Consider the following 20,322-nt stretch of genomic DNA (forward strand, 5'->3'; position numbering starts at 1 on the left):
ACCCCCGGGCCGGGCCAGCCGCTTCCCGGAGACCCCCGGGCCGCTCCTCCCGCGTCCCCCCGGCCGCTGCCGCTGCCCCGAGGCCGCCCCCGCCGCCGCCGCCGCCGCCGCCGCTCGGGGCCGGTGGGCGGCGCATCCCCGGCGCTCCATCCCCGCCCCGCAGCCGCCCGAGCGGAGCCGCCGCGGCCGGACCCGATGCCGGGAGCTGGGCGCTGAGGGCGGCCCCGACATGGGGGTTCTCAGCATCACGGACCAGGTACGGCCGCCGCCCCGTCCTTCCCCTGGCTGCTCCCGCCCGCCGCCGCCGCCGCGCCTCGGCCGGGCCGCGCCGCTACGGCAGCCCGGGGATGTGCGGCCTAGCGCGGCTCCGCCACCGGGCCCGGCCCGGCGCCGCCCCAGGCCGCGGGCCCCGCTCCGCCGAGCCCTCCCCGCCGCTCCCGGGCCCGCCGCAGCCCCGGCACGGGCCGGGGTCGCCGTTTGCAGCCGCTCCGCCCGTGCCCGCCGGGCCCAGCGCGGGCCGGGCCGGGAACGGGAGAGCGCCGGGGATGGGAGCGCTGGATCGGGAACGGGAGAGCGCCGGGGATGGGAGCGCTGGATCGGGAACGGGAGAGCGCCGGGGATGGGAGCGCTGGATCGGGAACGGGAGAGCGCCGGGGATGGGAGCGCTGGATCGGGAACGGGAGAGCGCCGGGGATGGGAGCGCTGGATCGGGAACGGGAGAGCGCCGGGGATGGGAGCCTCGGGAGGGACCCCCCGGCCGGGAACGGGAGAACCGCGGGGCTCTCTGGCCCGGGGATGTGAAGCAGCAAAGGAGGATCCTGCCCCGGGAGAGCCCCGGGAGTGGAACCCCCGGAACCGGGAATGGCGGAGCCCCCGGGATGGGATATCCCGGCCCGAGAACGGGAGAGCCCTGGGAACGGGACTCCCGGCCCGGGAACGGGAGACCCGCGGGAATGGGACCCCTGTCCGGGAATGGCAGAATCCCGGGAATGGGAGCCCGGCCCGGGAACGGGAGAGCCCCGGGAATGGGAGAGCCCCGGGAACGGGACCCCCGGCCCGGGAACGGGAGAGCCCCGGGAATGGGACCCCTGACCCGAGAATGGTCAGATCACAGGGGGATCCTGCCCCACGAGAGCCCCAGAATGGGACCCCCTGGCCCGGGGACCACGAGGCATCAAGGGGGGATCCCGGTTCTGGGACCCCCCGGCCTGGGAATGGGACCCCAGGATTGGGAAGAGGGGATCCCTGGGAATGCAGAACCCCGGGAATGGGAAACCTGGACTGGGAACGGGAGATCTCTGGGGTTGGGACACCTGGATCAGGAACAGGAGAGCCCCGGGAATGGCAGAACCTCGGGAATGGGATCCCCCGGCCCGGGAACGAGAGAATCCCAGGAATGGGACACCTGGATTCCAGGAATGAGAGAATCCTGTGGATGGCAGAACCCCGGGATTGGAACCCCTGGATCAGGAGAGCCCTGGGAATGGCAGAACCCCGGGAATGGGAGAGCCCCGGGAATGGGATCCCCTGGCCCTGGAATGGGAGAATCCTGGGAATGGGACACTGGGATCGTGAGCAGGAGATCCCTGGGGCTGAGACACCTGGGTCAGGAGCAGGAGAACTCCAGGAATGGGAGAGCCCCAGGAATGGGATCCCCCAGCCCTGGAATGGCAGAACTCCGGGAACGGGAGAACCCCGGGAATGGCAGAACCCCGTTCCAGCTGTGTCCCCCGTGACTGTCACACCCATTCCAGCTGTGTCCCCTGTCACTGTCACCACTCCCTGTGTCTCCTGTCACTGTCACCCCCTGTTCCAGCTGTGTTCCCTGTCACTGTCACCCCTCATTGTGTGCCATCACTGTCACCCCTCATTCCAGCTGTGTCCCCATCACTGTCACCCCTCATTCCAGCTGTGTCCCCATCAGTGTCACCCCCCGTTCCAGCTGTGTTTCCTGTCATTGTCACCTCTCCCTGTGTCCCTGTCAGTGTCACCCCTCATTGTGTCCCCTGTCATTGTCACCCCTCCCTGTGTCCCCATCACTGTCACCCCTCATTCCAGCTGTGTCCCCATCAGTGTCACCCCCCCATTCCAGCTGTGTTTCCTGTCATTGTCACCTCTCCCTGTGTCCCTGTCAGTGTCACTCCCCATTCCAGCTGTGTCCCTGTCACTGTCCTGTCACCCCTCCCTGTGTCCCCAGCACTGTCACCCCCCGTTCCAGCTGTGTCCCTGTCACCTCTCCTGTCCCTGCAGCCCCCTCTGGTCCAAGCCATCTTTAACCGGGATGTGGAGGAGGTTCGGTCGCTGCTCAATCAGAAGGAGAACATCAATGTGCTGGTGAGGGCCCTGCTGCTGCTGCTGCTGCTGCCGCTGCCCAGAGCCTTCCTGGCCCTCGCTCGGGGCTCCCCAGACCCCTCCCATCCCATCCCAAAATCCCATCAACCCCACAAGTCCCATCCATCCCATCAAGCCCATCAATCCCAGTCTCTCCCATCAATCCCATCCCCATCCCAGTCTCTCCCATCCTTTCCCACCCTCTCCCAGTCTCTCCCAGTCTATCCCACCCCTCTCCCACTCCCTCCCAATCCTTCCCAGCCCCATCCCAGTCCCTCCCAGTCTCTCCCAGTCCCCTCCCATTCCCCTCCCAGCCTCTCCCAATCCCTCCCAGCCCCATCCCAATCCCTCCCAATCTCTCCCAGCCCCATCCCAATCCCTCCCAGTCTCTCCCAGTCCCATCCCAGTCCCTCCCAGTTTCTCCCAATCCCTCCCAATCCCTCTCAGCCCCATCCCAGTCTCTCCCAGCCCTCTCCCAGTCTCTCCCATCCTTTCCCAGCCTCTCCCAGTCCCTCCCAGCCCCCTCCCAATCCCTCCCAGTCTCTCCCAGCCCCATCCCAGTCCCTCCCAGTCCCTCCCAGCCCCATCCCAGCCCCATCCCAGTCCCTCCCAGTTTCTCCCAATCCCTTCCAATCCCTCTCAGCCCCATCCCAGTCTCTCCCAGCCCTCTCCCAGTCTCTCCCATCCTTTCCCAGCCTCTCCCAGTCCCTCCCAGCCCCCTCCCAGTCCCTCCCAGTCTCTCCCAGTTTCTCCCAATCCCTTCCAATCCCTCTCAGCCCCATCCCAGTCTCTCCCAGCCCTCTCCCAGTCTCTCCCATCCTTTCCCAGTCTCTCCCATCCTTTCCCAGCCTCTCCCAGTCCCTCCCAGCCTCTTCCAGTCTCTCCCAGCCCCCTCCCAATCCCTCCCAGTCCCTCCCAGTCCCATCCCAATCCCTCCCAGTCCCTCCCAGTCCCATCCCAGTCTCTCCCAGTCCCTCCCAGCTCAGGGCTGTTTCCCCCTGCAGGACCAGGAACGCCGGACCCCGCTCCACGCTGCTGCCTACATCGGAGACGTTGCAATCCTCGAGCTGCTCATCCTGTCAGGTGAGGGCCAGGGGGGACCCCCAGCACCCCAAAATCACCCCCCAAAACCTGGGGGGTGCAGCAGGACGGGCTCTGACCCCCCCAAAACCACCCCCAGCTCACGGGGTGGCAGCCAGGGCAGGATTAGGGAGTGGTGACCCTAAAAGGTTTCCACGCCTTGGGAAAGGTGGGGACAGAGCCAGGAGGGAGATGTGGGGTGCTGGAGGAGGTGAGGGATGCTCAGCTGCTTGATCCCAAAAAAAAAAATCCCCTAAAATCTGTGGGGATTTGGAATATCCCTTAAAATCTGTGGGGATCTGGAAAATCCCTTAAAATCTGTGGGGATCTGGAATATCCCCTTAAATCTCTGGGGTGCTACAGGTGGGGGATGCTCAGCTGCTTGATCCCAAAAAACATCCCCTAAAATCTGTGGGGATCTGGAAAATCCCTTAAAATCTGTGGATGCCAGAGAAAATCCCCTAAAATCTGTGGGGTGCTGGAGGAGGTGAGGGATGCTCAGCTGCTTGATCACCCAAAAGAATCCCCTAAAATCTGCGGGGATCTGGAAAATCCCCTAAAATCTGTGGGGTCTTGGGGTTCTGGAAAATCCCCTAAAATCTGTGGATGCCAGAGAAAATCCCCTAAAATCTGTGGGATGCTGGAGGAGGAGGGGGATGCTCAGTCTCTTAATCCCCTAAATTCCCCTAAAATTTGTGGGGATCTGGAAAATCCCCTAAAATCTTGTGGGGTGCTGGAGGTGGGGGATGCTCAGCCACTTGATCCCAGAGATCCCATTCTGGGGATCCCTTTGGGGTGCAGGGAGCCCCTGTTGGGATTTGGGGGTACCTTTGGGGTGCAGAGTGTCCCTGTTATGTTTTGGGGATGCTTTTGGGGTTCAGGGTGTCCCCATTGGGTTTCGGGGATGCTTTTGGGATTCAGGGTGTCCCCATTGGGTTTTGGGGATGCTTTTGGGGTTCAGGGTGTCCCCATTGAGTTTTTGGGGATGCTTTTGGGGTTCAGGGTGTCCCCATTGGGTTTTGGGGATGCTTTTGGGGTTCAGGGTGTCCCCATTGGGTTTTGGGGATGCTTTTGGGGTTCAGGGTGTCCCCATTGGGTTTTGGGGATGCTTTTGGGGTTCAGGGTGTCCCCATTGGGTTTTGGGGATGCTTTTGGGGTTCAGGGTGTCCCCATTGAGTTTTTGGGGATGCTTTTGGGGTTCAGGGTGTCCCCATTGGGTTTTGGGGATGCTTTTGGGGTTCAGGGTGTCCCCATTGAGTTTTTGGGATGCTTTTGGGGTTCAGGGTGTCCCCATTGGGTTTTGGGGATGCTTTTGGGGTTCAGGGTGTCCCCATTGAGTTTTTGGGGATGCTTTTGGGGTTCAGGGTGTCCCCATTGAGTTTTTGGGATGCTTTTGGGGTTCAGGGTGTCCCCATTGGGTTTTGGGGATGCTTTTGGGGTTCAGGGTGTCCCCATTGAGTTTTTGGGGATGCTTTTGGGGTTCAGGGTGTCCCCATTGAGTTTTTGGGCTACTCTTTGGGCTCGGGGAGCCCCTGTTGGGTTTTGGAAGATTCCAGAAAATTCCCCAACAAAATAAACAAAAATTCGGCACGTTCTTCTCCAGCTGCAGAACCCCGTGGGGATTTGGGAATTTGGGATTTTCCCTGCCTCTTGTGGGGGTTCCTGGCAGCAAGGAGAGGCAGCTTTGGGGGTTTTTGGGGTGCAGGGACCCCGCTGAGGTGCCGGGTGTGTCCCCACAGGTGCTAACGTGAACGCCAAGGACACGGTGTGGCTGACGCCGCTGCACCGCGCCGCGGCCTCGCGCCACGAGGTGGGTGTGAGGGGAGGGATTGCTGGGGGAAAGGGGAAAAAAGGGGTTTTCTGCTCCTCTTCCTCTTCTCTGGGGTTTGGGGAATGCAGAAAGGTCTGGGGAGAGCTGGAAAAAAATCCTCCTTGGAAAAAAAAAATCCTCCTTGGAAAAAAAAATTCTTCTTGGAAAAAAAAAAATCCTCCTTGGAGAAAAATCCTTCTTGGAAAAAAATCCTCCTTGGAAAAAAAAATCCTCCTTCCTTCCTCTGCTCAGGGATTTCCCGGCTGATTCTCTGGGGGTTTGGGGGTTTGGGCACCCCAGCTGCTGATTCTCTGGGAATTTGGGGGTTTGGGAGTTGGGGGTTTGGGCACCCTGCTGGTTCTTTGGGGATTTGGGGGTTTGGGCACACCAGCTGCTGATTGCTACAGGAGGAAATCCCACAGAGGGAAATCCTACGGGAGGGAATCCTACAGGGGAGAATCCCACAGAGGGAAATCCCACAGAGGGATATCCCACAGGGAGAAATCCCACAAGGAAATCCCACAGAGGGAAATCCTACAGAAGGAAATCCCACGGAGGGAAATCCTACAGGGGGGAATCCCACAGAGGGAAATCCCACAGAGGGAAATCCCACGGAGGACAACACCACATGAGGAAATCCCACAGAGGGAAATCCCCCAGGGAGAAATCCCACAGGGAAATCCCACAGAGGGAAATTCTACAGGAGAGAATCCCCCAAGGAAATCCCACAGAGGGAAATCCCACAGGAGAGAATCCCACAAGGAAATCCCTCAGGGGGAAATCCCTCAGGGGGAAATCCCACAGAGGGAAATCTCACAGGGAGAAATCCCACAGGGAAATCCCGCGGGGGGAATCCCACAGAGTGGAATCCCACAGGGAGAAATCCCACAGGGGGGAATCCCACAGAGGGAAACCCCACAGTGGGAAATCCCACAGCAGGGAAATCAAACGATGGGGAAATCCCACAGAGGGAAACCCTACAGGGGGGAATCCCTCAGAGGGAAATCCCACAGAGGGAAACCCCACAGGAGGAAATCCCACAGCGGGAAATCCCACAGCAGGGAAATCCCACAGGGGGAAATCCCACAGCAGGGAAATCCCACAGGGGGAAATCCCACAGAGGGAAATCCCGCTGGGATCTGGGGCTGCCCCCTCTGGGATCCCCAGGATTTGGGGTCTGGAGCCTTTCCCTGCCCTGCCGCCCCACAGAAAGCCCTCCAGCTGCTCCTCAAGCACTCGGCCGATGTCAACGCCCGCGACAAGCACTGGCAGACGCCGCTGCACGTGGCCGCGGCCAACCGGGCCACCAAGTGCGTGGAGGCGCTGGTGCCGCTGCTCAGCACCGTCAACGTGGCCGACCGCACCGGGCGCACGGCGCTGCACCACGCCGTGCACAGCGGGCACCTGGAGGTGGGGACACGGCAGGGGTGGGAGGGGACATCGGGGCGGGAGGGGACACGGCAGGGGCAGGGGTGGGTAGGGGCAGGGGTGGGCAGGAGGGACATCGGGACGGGCAGGGACATCAGGGTGGGCAGGAGGGACGTTGGGGTGGAGAGGGACAGGGACAGGCAGGGACATTGGGGTGGCAGGGGCAGGGGTGGGCAGGGACATCAGGGTGGACAGGGATGTTGGGATGGGCAGCAGGGACATCAGGGCAGGGAGGGACAGGGCAGGGACATTGGGATGAGCAGGGACAGGGGCGGGCAGGAGGGACATTGGGATGGGCAGGGACAGGGGTGGGCAGGAGGGACATTGGGATGGGCAGGGACAGGGGCGGGCAGGAGGGACATTGGAATGGGCAGGGACATCAGGGTGGGCCGGGACAGGGGTGGGCAGTGGGGACGTTGGGGTGGGCAGGGACATTGGGGTGGGCAGGGGCAGGGATGGGCAGGGATGCCAAGGTGGGCAGGGACAATGGGGTGGGTGCAGACAGGGACATTGGGGTGGGCCTGGATGTCAGAGTGACCAGGGACATCGAGGTGGGCAGGGACAGGGACATTGGGGTGGCAGGGCCATCAGGGTGGCCAGGGACAGAGGTGGGCAGCAGGGACATTGAGGTGGGCAGGGACAGGGACATTGGGGTGGCAGGGCCATCGGGGTGGCCAGGGGCAGAGATGGCCAGGGACAGGGACATTGGGGTGAGCATGGACGGGGACACTGGGGTGGCAGGGCCATCGGGGTGGCCAGGGGCAGAGGTGGGCAGGGACAGGGACATTGGGGTGGGCAGGGACAGGGACATTGGGGTGGGCATGGACAGGGACTTTGGGGTGGCAGGGCCATCGGCGTGGCCAGGGGCAGAGGTGGGCAGCAGGGACATTGGGGTGAGCATGGACAGGGACACTGGGGTGGCAGGGCCATCGGCGTGGCCCCTCTCACGCTGTCCCCACACCCCACAGATGGTGAATTTGCTGCTCAACAAAGGTGCCAGCCCCAGCACGTGTGACAAGAAGGACCGGCAGCCCCTGCACTGGGCGGCCTTCCTGGGTAGGTGCTCCCTGCTGCTTTCACCTCCCTGTCCTGCTCTCCCACTCCCCTTCTCCCTCTCTCCCACTCCCCTTCTCCCTCTCTCCCATCCCTTCTCCATCTCTCACGTTTCTTTCATCCATCTCTCCCATTCCTCCTGTCCATCTCTCCCTCCTCTCCACATTTCCCCCTCTCCATCTCTCCCATCCCTTCCCTCCTTCCTCTCCCTCTCTCCTGTTTTTCTTTCCATCTTCCTTTTTCATCCATCTTCCCCATTCCTCCTCTTCATCTCTCCCCTTCTCTCCATCTCTTCTTTTCCTCCTCTCCACCCAATGTCACAAGGATTCCCCTCTCAGTGTCCCCACCTCCCCAGTGTCCCCACCTCCCCAGTGTCCCCCATGTCCCCAGTGTCCCCCATCTCCCTGGTGTCCCCCCCCCTCCCCAGTGTCCCCATCTCCCTGGTGTCCCCACCTCCCCAGTGTCCCCCACCTCCCCAGTGTCCCCCATCTCCCTGGTGTCCCCCCCCTCCCCAGTGTCCCCATCTCCCTGGTGTCCCCTACGTCCTCAGTGTCCCCCATCTCCCTGGTGTCCCCCATGTCTTCAGTGTCCCCCATCTCCCCAGTGTCCCCCATGTCCCCAGTGTCCCCATGTCCCCAGTGTCCCCCATCTCCCCGTTGTCCCCATCTCCCCGGTGTCCTCCATGTCCCTGGTGTCCCCCATGTCCCCAGTGTCCCCACCTCCCTGGTGTCCCCCATGTCTTCAGTGTCCCCCACCTCCCCAGTGTCCTCCATCTCCCTGGTGTCCCCATCTCCCCAGTGTCCTCCACCTCCCCAGTGTCCCCCATGTCCCCAGTGTCCCCCATATCCTCAGTGTCCCCCATTTCCCTGGTGTCCCCCATCTCCCTGGTGTCCCCCATCTCCCTGGTGTCCCTGTTGTCCCTGGTCTCCCCAGTGTCCCTGGTGTCCCAGCACTGTCACGGCTGTCCCCGCAGGTCACCTGGAGGTGCTGAAGCTGCTGGTGGCCCGCGGGGCCGATGTCATGTGCAAGGACAGGAAGGGTTACACGCTGCTGCACACGGCGGCCGCCAGCGGCCAGATCGAGGTCGTGCGTCACCTCCTCAGGCTGGGGGTGGAGGTGAGACCCCAGCGCCTGCCCAGGGCTGGGACAGGTGGGGACAGGAGCTGGACAGGTGGTGGCAGGAGCTTCAAGTGGTGGCAGAAACCTCAGTGGGTCTCAAAGTCCCAAATCCCAAATCCTGTGGACTTCATCGCTTCTGCAGATCCAAATTCCGTCACCCTGAGCAGTGAGAGGAGCCCTGGGTGGTTCTCAGCTGCCTTTTTCCCTCCCAAATCCCAAATCCTCTGGGTTTTGTTGGTTGCTGAGATCAAGGAACCAAATTCCTTCCCCCTGGGTGGTGACAGGAGCCCTGGGTGGTGACAGAAGCTTTGGGTTCTCTTCACCCACCTTTCCCCATCTGGAACCCCCTGGATCCCCGTGGACCCCACAGATCCAATGGATCTCACAGACCCCACAGACCCCATTGACCCCACAGACCCCATGGACACCACAAACCCCATGGACCCCACAGATCCAATGGATCTCACAGACCCCACAGACCCCATTGACCCCATTGACCCCACAAACCCCATGGACCCCACAGATCCAATGGATCTCACAGACCCCACAGACCCCATGGACACCACAGGCCCCACAGACTCCATGGATCCCATGGACCCTACTGACCCCACAGACCCTATAGATCCCACAGCCCCCACAGATCCCATGGACACCACAGCCCCCACAGACCCCAGAGGTTCCACAGACCCTGTAGATCCCACAGCCCCCACAAACCCCATGGACACCACAGACCCAGTGGATCCCATAGACCCCATTGACCCTGTTGATCCCACAGACCACAAAGACCCCGTTGACCCCACAGCCCCCATGGACCCCACAGACCCTACAGACCATACAGACTCCACAGCCCCCCAGCCCCTACAGACCCCATGGACCCCACGGATCCAGTGGATCCCACAGACCTCATAGATCCCACAGACCCTATGGACACTACAGCCGCCCCAGAGCCCCTACAGCCCCCAAAGCCCCTGTTGACCCCAGAGCCCCCAAAGCCACCACGTGTCCCGCAGATAAATGAGCCCAACTCCCACAGACCCCCCAGACCCCCCAGCCCCCACAGATCCCATTGACCCCACAGACCCCAGAGCCCCCGTGTGTCCCGCAGATCGACAAGCCCAACTCCCACAGACCCCCCAGACCCCATAGACCCCACAGACCCCATAGACCCCACAGCCCCCACAGATCCCATTGACCCCACAGACCCCAGAGCCCCCACAAACCCCAGAGCCCCCACGTGTCCCGCAGATCGACGAGCCCAACTCCCACAGACCCCATTGACCCCACAGCCCCCACAGACCCCATTGACCTCCTAGCCCCTACAGATCTCATTGACCTCCCAGCCCCCACAGACCCCACAGCCCCCACAGACCCCGCTGACCCCACAGCCCCCACAGACCCCATTGACCTCCCAGCCTGTACAGATCTCATTGGCTTCCCAGCCCCCACAGACCCCATAGCCCCCACAGACCCCGCTGACCCCACAGCCTCCACAGATCCCATTGACCCCACAGCCCCCACAGCCCCCACAGATCCCATTGACCCCACAGACCCCCCCAGCCCCCACAAACCCCAGAGCCCCCGCGTGTCCCGCAGATCGACGAGCCCAACTCCTATAGACCCCACAGACCCCCCAGCCCCTATAGATCCCACAGCCCCCACAGATCCCATAGACCCCATTGACCCCACAGCCCCCACAGACCCCATAGACTCCACAGCCCCCATAGATCCCATTGACACCCCAGCCCCCACAGACCCCATAGACCCCCCCAACCCCCACAGATCCTATTGACCCCACAGACCCCCCAGCCCCCACAGACCCCATAGACCCCACAGCCCCCACAGACCCCGCTGACCCCACAGATCCCATTGACCCCACAGATCCCCCAGCCCCCACAGATCCCATTGACCCCCCAGCCCCCAGAGATCCCATTGACCCCCAAGCCCCCACAGACCCCATAGACTCCACAGCCTCCACAGATCCCATTGACCCCACAGACCCCCCAGCCCCCACAGATCCCATTGACCCCACAGACCCCCCAGCCCCCATAGATCCCCCAGCCCCCACAGATCCCATTGACCCCACAGATCCCCCCGGCCCCATAGATCCCCCAGCGCCCCCAGCCCCCGCAGAGCCCCCGCGTGTCCCACAGATCGACGAGTCCAACTCCCACAGACCCCACAGCCCCCCCAGCCCCCACAGATCCCACTGACCCCACAGACCCCCCAGCCCCCATAGACCCCCCAGCGCCCCCAGCCCCCACAGAGCCCCCGCGTGTCCCGCAGATCGACGAGCCCAACTCCCACAGACCCCACTGACCCCACAGCCCCCACAGATCCCATTGCCCCCCCAGCCCCCACAGATCCCATAGACCCCCCAGCGCCCCCAGCCCCCGCAGAGCCCCCGCGTGTCCCGCAGATCGACGAGCCCAACTCCTTCGGGAACACGGCGCTGCACATCGCCTGCTACATGGGCCAGGACGCGGTGGCCAACGAGCTGGTCAACGTGGGGGCCAACGTCAACCAGCCCAACGAGAAGGGCTTCACCCCCCTGCACTTCGCCGCCGTCTCCACCAACGGCGCCCTGTGCCTCGAGATCCTCGTCAACAACGGCGCCGACGTCAACTTCCAGGTGGGCACCTCACCTTTGGGGTTACAGGGTGGTGGGGTGGGGTTACAGGTGGGGAAACCTCGGGGTTGGGGTTACGGGGGTCTTGGGGTGTGGTTCCAGGTGAGGAAACCTCAGCTTTGGGGTTAGGGGGTTTTGGGGTGTGGTTACAGGTATGGGATCCTTGGGGTTTGGGGTCAGGGGGTCATGGGGTGTGGATACAGGTGGGCACCTCGGGTTTGGGGTCGGGGGTCTTGGGGTGCAGTTACAGGTGGGGAAACCTTGGGTTTGGGGTCAAGGGGGTGGTGGGGTGTGGTTCCAGGTGAGGAAAACGCGGCTTTGGGGTCAGGGGGTCTTGGGGTGTGGATACAGGTGGGGCACCTCGGGTTTGGGGTCAGGGCGTCTTGGGGTGTGGTTACAGGTGGGCACATCGGGTTTGGGGTCAGGGGGTCTTGGGGTGCAGTTACAGGTGGGGAAACCTTGGGTTTGGGGTCAGGGAAGGTGTTGGGGTATGGTTACAGGTATGGGATTCTTGGGATTTGGGGTTGGAGGAATGGGGAAGGTGTTGGGGTGTGGCTGAGCCCCACCTGTGGGTGTTGTTGGGTTTTTGGGGTGGGTTTGAGTTTTTGGGTGTTTTTGGGGTGTGGCTGAGCCCCTCTTGATGGCGTTGGGTGGTTTTGGGAAGGTTTTGGGGTTTTTTGGGTGGTTTTGGGTTTATTTGGTGTTTTTGGGGTGGGGCTGAGGCCCTCCTGGAGGCGTTTTTGGGTTTTCGGGTGGTTTTGGGTTTTTGGGTGTTTTTGGGATGTGGCTGAGCCCCTCCTGGGGGAGTTGTTGGGTTTTTGGGGTGGGTTTGGGTTTTTTTGGTGTTTTTGGGGTGTAGCTGAGCCCCTCCTGGGGGCGTTGTTGGGTTTTGGGGTGGTTTTGGGTTTTTGGGGTGGATTTGGGTTTTTTTGGTGTTTTTGGGGTGTAGCTGAGGCCCTCCTGTGGGCGTTGTTGTGTTTTTGGAGTGGTTTTGGGGTTTTTTGGTGTTTTTGGGGTGTGGCTGAACCCCACCTGGGGGCGTTGTTGGGTTTTTGGGGTGGTTTTGGGTTTTGGGTGGTTTTGGGGTGTAGCTTAGGCCCTCCTGGGGGCGTTGTTGGGTTTTCGGGTGGTTTTGGGTTTTTTTGGTGTTTTTGGGGTGTAGCTTAGGCCCTCCTGGGGGCGGTGTTGGGTTTTTGGGGTGGTTTTGGGTTTTTTTGGTGTTTTTGGGGTGTGGCTGAGCCCCACCTGTGGGTGTTGTTGGGTTTTGGGGTGGATTTGGGTTTTTGGGGTGATTTTGGTTTTGGGGTGGTTTTGGGTGTGGCTGAGCCCCTCCTGTGGGCGTTGTTGGGTTTTTGGGGTGGTTTTGGGTTTTTGGGGTGGGTTTTGGGTTTTTTGGTGTTTTTGGAGTTTGGCTGAGCCCCTCCTGTGGGCGTTGTTGGGTTTTTGGGGTGGTTTTGGGTTTTTGGGGTGGTTTTGGGTTTTTGGGGTGGTTTTGGGGTGTGGCTGAGCCCCTCCTGGGGGTCCCTGCAGAGCAAGGAAGGGAAGAGCCCCCTGCACATGGCGGCGATCCACGGACGGTTCACGCGCTCGCAGATCCTCATCCAGAACGGTCGGTGGCACCTTCCTGCTTGATCCCAAACTTTCCTGGAGCTTCCAGAACCTTCTGGAGGCTCAGGGAAGAGGTTCAGACCTTCCCAAATCATCACCCAAGCTCCCCAGGGCGGGTCTTGGGGCATTTTTCCTGATATCCTTGTCAGAAAATTGGAATATTCCCATCAGATCCTTCAATATTCCAATATTTTCCCCAATATTCCTGTCAAATCCTCCAGAATTCCAAGATTTTGGATCTGGGGCCGTCCCTGGTTTGGAAATTTCAGGATTTTGGAGCCTGGATCTGTTCTTGGGGTGGGAATCCCAGGATTTTGGAGCCTGGATCTGTCCCTGGCTTTGGGAATTCTGGGATTTCAGACCCTGGATCTGTCCCTGGGGTGGGAATTCTGGGATTTTGGAGCCTGGAACTTTCTCTGGGGTGGGAATTCTGGGATTTTGGAGCCTGGAACTTTCTCTGGGGTGGGAATTCTGGGATTTTGGAGCCTGGAACTTTCTCTGGGGTGGGAATTCTGGGATTTTGGAGCCTGGAACTTTCTCTGGGGTGGGAATTCCGGGATTTCAGAGCCTGGAACTATCCCTGGTTTGGGAATTGCAGGATTTTGGATCTGGGCTGTCCCTGGGGTGGGAATTTTGTGATTTTGGAGCCTGGAACTTTCTCTGGGGTTGGAATTCCCGGATTTTGGATCTGGGGTGGGAATTCCAGGATTTCAGAGCTCGGTTTGGAAATTCCAAGATTTTGGAGCCTGGAACTATCCCTGGGGTGGGAATTCCGGGATTTTGGAGCCCAGATCTGTCCCTGGGGTGGGAATTCTGGGATTGTTGGATCTGGGGTGGGAATTCTGGGATTTCAGAGCCCGAAATCTTCTCTGGGATGGGAATTCCAGGATTTTGGAGCCTGGATCCTTCTCTGGGGTGGGAATTCTGGGATTGTTGGATCTTGGATGGGAAATTCCAAGATTTTGGAGCCTGGATCCTTCTCTGGGGTGGCAATTCTGGGATTGTTGGATCTTGGATGGGAATTCCAAGATTTTGGAGCCTGGATCCTTCTCTGGGGTGGCAATTCTGGGATTGTTGGATCCTGGATGGGAAATTCCAAGATTTTGGAGCCTGGATCCTTCTCTGGGGTGGCAATTCTGGGATTGTTGGATCCTGGATGGGAAATTCCAAGATTTTGGAGCCCAGATCTGTCCCTGGTTTGGAAATGCCCGGATTTTGGATTTTGGGTGGGAATTCGGGGATTTGGGAGCCCGGGGTGGGAATTCCCGCCGGAATTCCGGGATTTCGGCTCCCGGAATGTTCCGGAACAGAGCAGAGCCTCTCCCCCGCAGGCAGCGAGATCGACTGCGCCGACAAGTACGGCAACACCCCCCTGCACGTGGCCGCTCGCTATGGCCACGAGCTGCTAATTAGTACGTTAATGACCAATGGTGCTGACACTGCCAGGTGAGCCCGGGCCGCCCTTCCAGAACCTTCCGGGGGCCCTGGGAGGGTTTCCAGGGTGTTCTGGGCTCCTGCTGGGTCCTGGAAGGGTTTCCAGAATGTTCTGGGTGGGTCCTGGGAGGGTTCTGGGGTGTTCTGGGTCCTGCTGGGTCCTGGAAGGGTTCCTAAAGGGTTCTGGGAGAGTCATGGAAGGGTTTCCAGAATGTTCTGGGTGGGTCCTGGAAGGGTTTCCAGAATGTTCTGGGTGGGTCTTGGAAGGGTCCTCAAGGGGTTCCCAAAGTGTTCTGGGAGGTCCTGGAAGGGTTTCTGGGGTGTTCTGGGTTCCTGCTGGTTCCTGGAAGGGTTTCCAGAATGTTCTGGGAAGGTCCTGGGTCCTGGAAGGGTTCTGGGGTGTTCTGGGTTCCTGCTGGGTCCTGGAAGGGTTTCCAGAATGTTCTAAGCTCCTGGAAGGGTTCCCAAAGTGTCCTGGGAAGGTCCTGGAAGGGTTTCCAGAATGTTCTGGAGGCCTCCTTCTGGGTCCTGGAAGGGTTCTAAGGGTGTCCTGGGAAGGTCCTGGAAGGGTTTCCAGAATGTTCTGGAGGCCTCCTTCTGGGTCCTGGAAGGGTTCTAAGGGTGTCCTGGGAGGGTCCTGGAAGGGTTTCCAGAATGTTCTGGGAGGTCCTGGGTCCTGGAAAGGTTCTGGGGTGTTCTGGGTCCTGCTGGGTCCTGGAAGGGTTCCTAAAGTGTCCTGGGAGGGTCCTGGAAGGGTTTCCAGGATGTTCTGGAGGCCTGCTTCTGGGTTCTGAAAGGGTTCTGGGGTGTTCTGGGAGAGTCGTGGAAGGGTTCTGGGAAGGTCCTGGGTCCTGGAAGGGTTCTGGGGTGTTCCGGGAGGGTCCTGGAAGGATTTCCAGAATGTTCTGGGAAGGTCCTGGGTCCTGGAAAGGTTCTGGGATGTTCTGGGAGAGTCCTGGAAGGATTTCCAGAATGTTCTGGGAAGGTCCTGGGTCCTGGAAGGGTTCTATGGGTGTTCTGGGAGAGTCATGGAAGGGTTCTGGGAAGGTCCTGGGTCCTGGAAGGGTTCTGGGATGTTCTGGGAGAGTCCTGGAAGGATTTCCAGAATGTTCTGGGAAGGTCCTGGGTCCTGGAAGGGTTCTATGGGTGTTCTGGGAGAGTCATGGAAGGGTTCTGGGAAGGTCCTGGGTCCTGGAAGGGTTCTGGTGTGTTCTGGGAGAGTCCTGGAAGGGTTTCCAGAATGTTCTGGGTGGGTCCTGGAAGGGTTCTGGGATGTTCCGGGAGGGTCCTGGAAGGGTTTCCAGAATGTTCTGGGTCCTGGTGCCATGCCATGTCCCATCCTGGTGCCGTGAGGGCCCCGGGCTGGACCCGGCCCTGGAGGGGTCTCAGCAGGACAGAGGAGCCAGAGACCCCAGGGAAGGGCCCAGAACCTTCCCCGAGGATCCGGGTCCTGTGGCAGCACCTGGGGCAGGCTTTCATCCCAAAATCAAAACTTCTGGGGCAGGCTTTCATCCCAAAATCAAAACTTCTGGGGCAGGCTTTCATCCCAAAATCAAAACTTTTGGGGAGGTCTTTCATCCCAAAATCAAAATATTTGAGGAGGTCTTTCATCCCAAAATGAAAACTTTTGGGGAGGTCTTTCATCCCAAAATGAAAACTTTTGGGGAGGTCTTTCATCCCAAAATCAAAACTTCTGGGGAGGTCTTTCATCCCAAAATGAAAATATTTGAGGAGATCTTTCATCCCAAAATCAAAACTTTGAGAAGGTTTTAATCCCAAAATGAAAAGACTTGAGGAGGTTTTTAATCCCAAAATGAAAAATATTTGAGGAGGTTTTTAATCCCAAAATTTAGAAGCTTTGAGAAGGTTTTTAATCCCAGAATGAAAAATATTTGAGGTTTTTAATCCCAAAATTAAAAGACTTGAGGAGGTTTTTAATGCCAAAATTTAAACATTTGAGGAGGTTTTTAATCCTAAAATTAGAAAACTTGAGGTTTCTTAGTCCCAAAATTAAAAACTTTAGGGAGGTTTTTAATCCCAAAATTAAAAACTTTAAGGAAGTTTTCAATCCCAAAATTGAAACATTTGAGGAGGTTTCTAATGCCAAAATTAAAAACTTTAGGAAAGTTTTTAAGGCCAAAATGAAAACATTTGAGGAGGCTTTTAATCTCAAAATTAAAAACTTGAGGAGGTTTCTTAGTCCCAAAATTGAAACATTTGAGGAGGTTTTTAATGCCAAAATTCAAACATTTGAGGTTTTTAATCCTAAAATTAAAACATTTGAGGAGGTTTTTAATCCTAAAATGAAAATCCTTAAGGAGGTTTTTAATCCTAAAGTTTTAAAAATTGAGGAGGTTTTTAATGCCAAAATTAAAAAAACTTGAGGAGATTTTGAATGCCAAAAAGGAAACATATGAGCAGGTTTTTAACCCAAAATTCAAACATTTGAGGAGGTTTTGAATGCCAAAATGGAATCATTTGAGGAGGTTTTTAATCCCAAAATTAAAAACTTTAAGGAGGTTTTGAATGCCAAAGTGAAAACTTTTGAGGAGGTTTTTAATCCCAAAATTAAAAAATTGAGGAGGTTTCTAATGCCAAAATTAAAAACTTTAGGAAAGTTTTTAAGGCCAAAATGAAAACATTTGAGGAGGCTTTTAATCTCAGAATTAAAAACTTGAGGAGGTTTCTTAGTCCCAAAATTGAAACATTTGAGGAGGTTTTTAATGCCAAAATTCAAACATTTGAGGTTTTTAATCCTAAAATTAAAACATTTGAGGAGGTTTTTAATCCTAAAATGAAAATCCTTAAGGAGGTTTTTAATCCCAAAATTTAAAAAATTGAGGAGGTTTTTAACCCAAAATTCAAACATTTAGGAGGTTTTTAATGCCAAAATTCAAACATTTGAGGTTTTTAATGCCAAAATTCAAACATTTGAGGAGGTTTTTAATGCCAGAATTCAAACATTTGAGGAGGTTTTTAATGCAAAATTGAAACATTTGGGGAGGTTTTTAATGCAAAATTGAAACATTTGGGGAGGTTTTCAACCCAAAATTAAAAACTTTAAGGAAGTTTTTAATGCAAAATGGAAACATTTGAGGAGGTTTTCAACCCAAAATTCAAACATTTGAGGAAGTTTTTAATCCAAAAATTAAAAACTTCAAGGAGGTTTTTAATGCCAGAATGGAAACACTTGAGGAGGTTTTTAATCCCAAAATTAAAAACTTTAAGGAGGTTTTTAATGCCAGAATGGAAACATTTGAGGACGTTTTTAATCCCAAAATTCAAAACTTTAAGGAGGTTTTTAATGCCAAAATGGAAACATTTGAGGAGGTTTTTAATCCCAAAATTAAAAACTTTAAGGAGGTTTTTAATGCAAAATGGAAACATTTGAGGACGTTTTTAACCCAAAATTAAAAACTTTTTGGAGGTTTTTAATGCCAGAATGGAAACTTTTGGAGGTTTTCCGTGCCCAGATTCCCACTGTGTCCCCAAATGTCCCCTCAGGCGTGGCATCCACGACATGTTCCCCCTGCACTTGGCCGTTCTCTTCGGGTTCTCCGACTGTTGTCGCAAGCTGCTTTCCTCAGGTGACCCCCCCCCGCCCTGTCCCCGTGCCAGCCCCGCCCGGGTGGCCCTCGGGGACAGCCAGGTGAGCCCGCTGTCCCCTGTGCCACCCCCAGGTCAGTTGTACAGCATCGTGTCCTCGCTGAGCAACGAGCACGTGCTGAGCGCCGGCTTCGACATCAACACCCCCGACAACCTGGGCAGGACCTGTCTGCACGCTGCTGCTTCCGGAGGGTGGGGACACCTGGGGACACCTGGGGACATGGGGACACCTGGGGACACCTGGGGATAGTCCTGGGATAGCCCTGGAACAGCCTGGGGACATGGGGACATGGGGACATGGGGACACCCCCGACAACCTGGGCAGGACCTGTCTGCACGCTGCTGCTTCCGGAGGGTGGGGACACCTGGGGACACCTGGGGACACCTGGGAACATGGGGACACTTGGGGACATGGGGACAGTGCTCTGAGCGAGGGCACCTGCTCAGGGCAAGGGTGGGAAGCTGGATGGGTTCTGGGGGTGACACTTCTGGGAGGGACATTTCTGAGTGGCATGGGGACATTTCTGGGTGGCCTGGGGACACTCTGGCTGGCCTGGTGACACTCTGGGGTGGCCTGGTGACACTCCCGTGTCCCTGTCCCCTGCAGGAACGTTGAATGTCTGAACCTGCTGCTGAGCAGCGGCGCCGACCTGCGGAGGAGGGACAAGTTCGGGAGGTGAGCGGCCCTGGGGACACCTGGGGACACCTGGGGACACCTGGGCTGGGCCATCCCCAGTGTCCCCAAATCCCAGATCAGAGCCACCTGGGGTCACCTGGGGCCACGTGGGTGGGGACATCCCGGTGTCCCCAAATCCCTGAGCCGGGGTCACCTGAGGTCACCTGGGCTGGGACTTCCTGATGTCCCCAAATCCCAGATCGGGGTTGGGGACATCTCTGGGTTCCTGAGGGCCACCAGCGCTCCTGCCTGGGACATCCGTGGGATGGGGGCTCCAAACCCCTGCAGGTCCTGGCAGGGTCCCCACAGTGTCCTCGAGGGTCCTGGCAGGTCCCCAAAGTGTCCTCAAAGGTCCTGGAAGGGTCCCCACAGTGTCCTCAAAGGTCCTGGAAGGGTTCCTGAGGTGTCCTGGGCTCCTGCAAGTCCTGGAAGGTCCCCAAAGTGTCCTCGAGGGTCCTGGAAGGGTCCCCAGAGTGTCCTGGAAGGTCCCCAAAGTGTCCTCCAGGGTCCTGGCAGGTCCCCAAAGTGTCCTTGAAGGTCCTGGAAGGGTCCCAAAGTGTCCTCGAGGGTCCTGCAAGGGTCCCCAAAGTGTCCTCAAGGGTTCTGGAAGGTCCCCAAAGTGTCCTCGAGGGTCCTGCAAGGGTCCCCAAAGTGTCCTCAAAGGTCCTGGAAGGGTTCCTGAGGTGTCCTGAGCTCCTGCAAGTCCTGGAAGGTCCCCAAAGTGTCCTCAAGGGTCCTGGAAGGGTCCCCAGAGTGTCCTGGAAGGTCCCCAAAGTGTCCTCAAGGGTCCTGGAAGGGTTCCCACAGTGTCCTCGAGGATCCTGGAAGGTCCCCAAAGTGTCCTCAAAGGTCCTGGAAGGGTCCCAAAGTGTCCTCGAGGGTCCTGGAAGGGTCCCCAAAGTGTCCTTGAAGGTCCTGGAAGGGTCCCAAAGTGTCCTCGAGGGTCCTGCAAGGGTCCCAAAGTGTCATCAAGGGTCCTGGAAGGGTCCCCAAAGTGTCCTTGAAGGTCCTGGAAGGTCCCCAAAGTGTCCTTGAGGGTCCTGCAAGAGTCCCAAAGTGTCCTCAAGGGTCCTGGAAGGGTCCCTAAAGTGTCCTTGAAGGTCCTGCAAGGGTCCCAAAGTGTCCTTGAGGGTCCTGGAAGGTCCCCAAAGTGTCCTTGAAGGTCCTGGAAGGTCCCCAAAGTGTCCTCAAGGGTTCTGGAAGGGTTCTTGGTGTGTCCTGGGCTCCTGCAGGTCCTGGAAGGATTTCCAGGGTTCCCAAAGAGTCCTGGGAGGGTCCTGGAAGGGTTCCTGAGGTGTTCTGGGTCCTGGAAGAGTTTCCAGAATGTTCTGAGCTCCTGCTGGGTCCTGGAAGGGTTCTGGGGGGTATGCTGGGCTCCTGCAGGTCCTGGAAGGGTTTCCAGAATGTTCTGAGCTCCTGCAAGTCCTGGAAGGTTCCCAGGGTGTTCTGGGAGGGTCTGGAAGGGTTCCTGAGGTGTTCTGGGTCCTGGAAGGGTTCTGGGGGTGTGCTGGCCTCCTGCAGGTCCTGGAAGGGTTCTGGAGGTGTGCTGGG

The 20,322-nt window shown here is 57.9% G+C and overlaps 1 protein-coding gene across 1 annotated transcript in view; it reads left to right on the forward strand.

Moving 5' to 3' along the window:
• Window positions 1–129: 129 nt before the first annotated feature.
• ANKRD52 (ankyrin repeat domain 52) overlaps window positions 130–20,322 on the forward strand; it is a 63,139-nt gene continuing 42,946 nt past the window's right edge. Inside the window, exons 1-13 of the mRNA XM_059871803.1 lie at window positions 130–256; window positions 2,251–2,334; window positions 3,336–3,414; window positions 5,151–5,221; window positions 6,431–6,631; window positions 7,618–7,705; window positions 8,676–8,818; window positions 11,238–11,450; window positions 12,978–13,056; window positions 14,387–14,501; window positions 17,994–18,076; window positions 18,170–18,287; window positions 18,703–18,771. Coding sequence (XP_059727786.1) covers window positions 230–256; window positions 2,251–2,334; window positions 3,336–3,414; window positions 5,151–5,221; window positions 6,431–6,631; window positions 7,618–7,705; window positions 8,676–8,818; window positions 11,238–11,450; window positions 12,978–13,056; window positions 14,387–14,501; window positions 17,994–18,076; window positions 18,170–18,287; window positions 18,703–18,771 — 1,370 coding nt within the window. The 5' untranslated portion in view covers window positions 130–229. The remainder of the gene's footprint in view (window positions 257–2,250; window positions 2,335–3,335; window positions 3,415–5,150; window positions 5,222–6,430; window positions 6,632–7,617; window positions 7,706–8,675; window positions 8,819–11,237; window positions 11,451–12,977; window positions 13,057–14,386; window positions 14,502–17,993; window positions 18,077–18,169; window positions 18,288–18,702; window positions 18,772–20,322) is intronic.

Source organism: Haemorhous mexicanus, chromosome 33 (assembly GCF_027477595.1).
Source record: "Haemorhous mexicanus isolate bHaeMex1 chromosome 33, bHaeMex1.pri, whole genome shotgun sequence".
Classification (NCBI taxonomy): Eukaryota; Metazoa; Chordata; class Aves; order Passeriformes; family Fringillidae; genus Haemorhous; species Haemorhous mexicanus.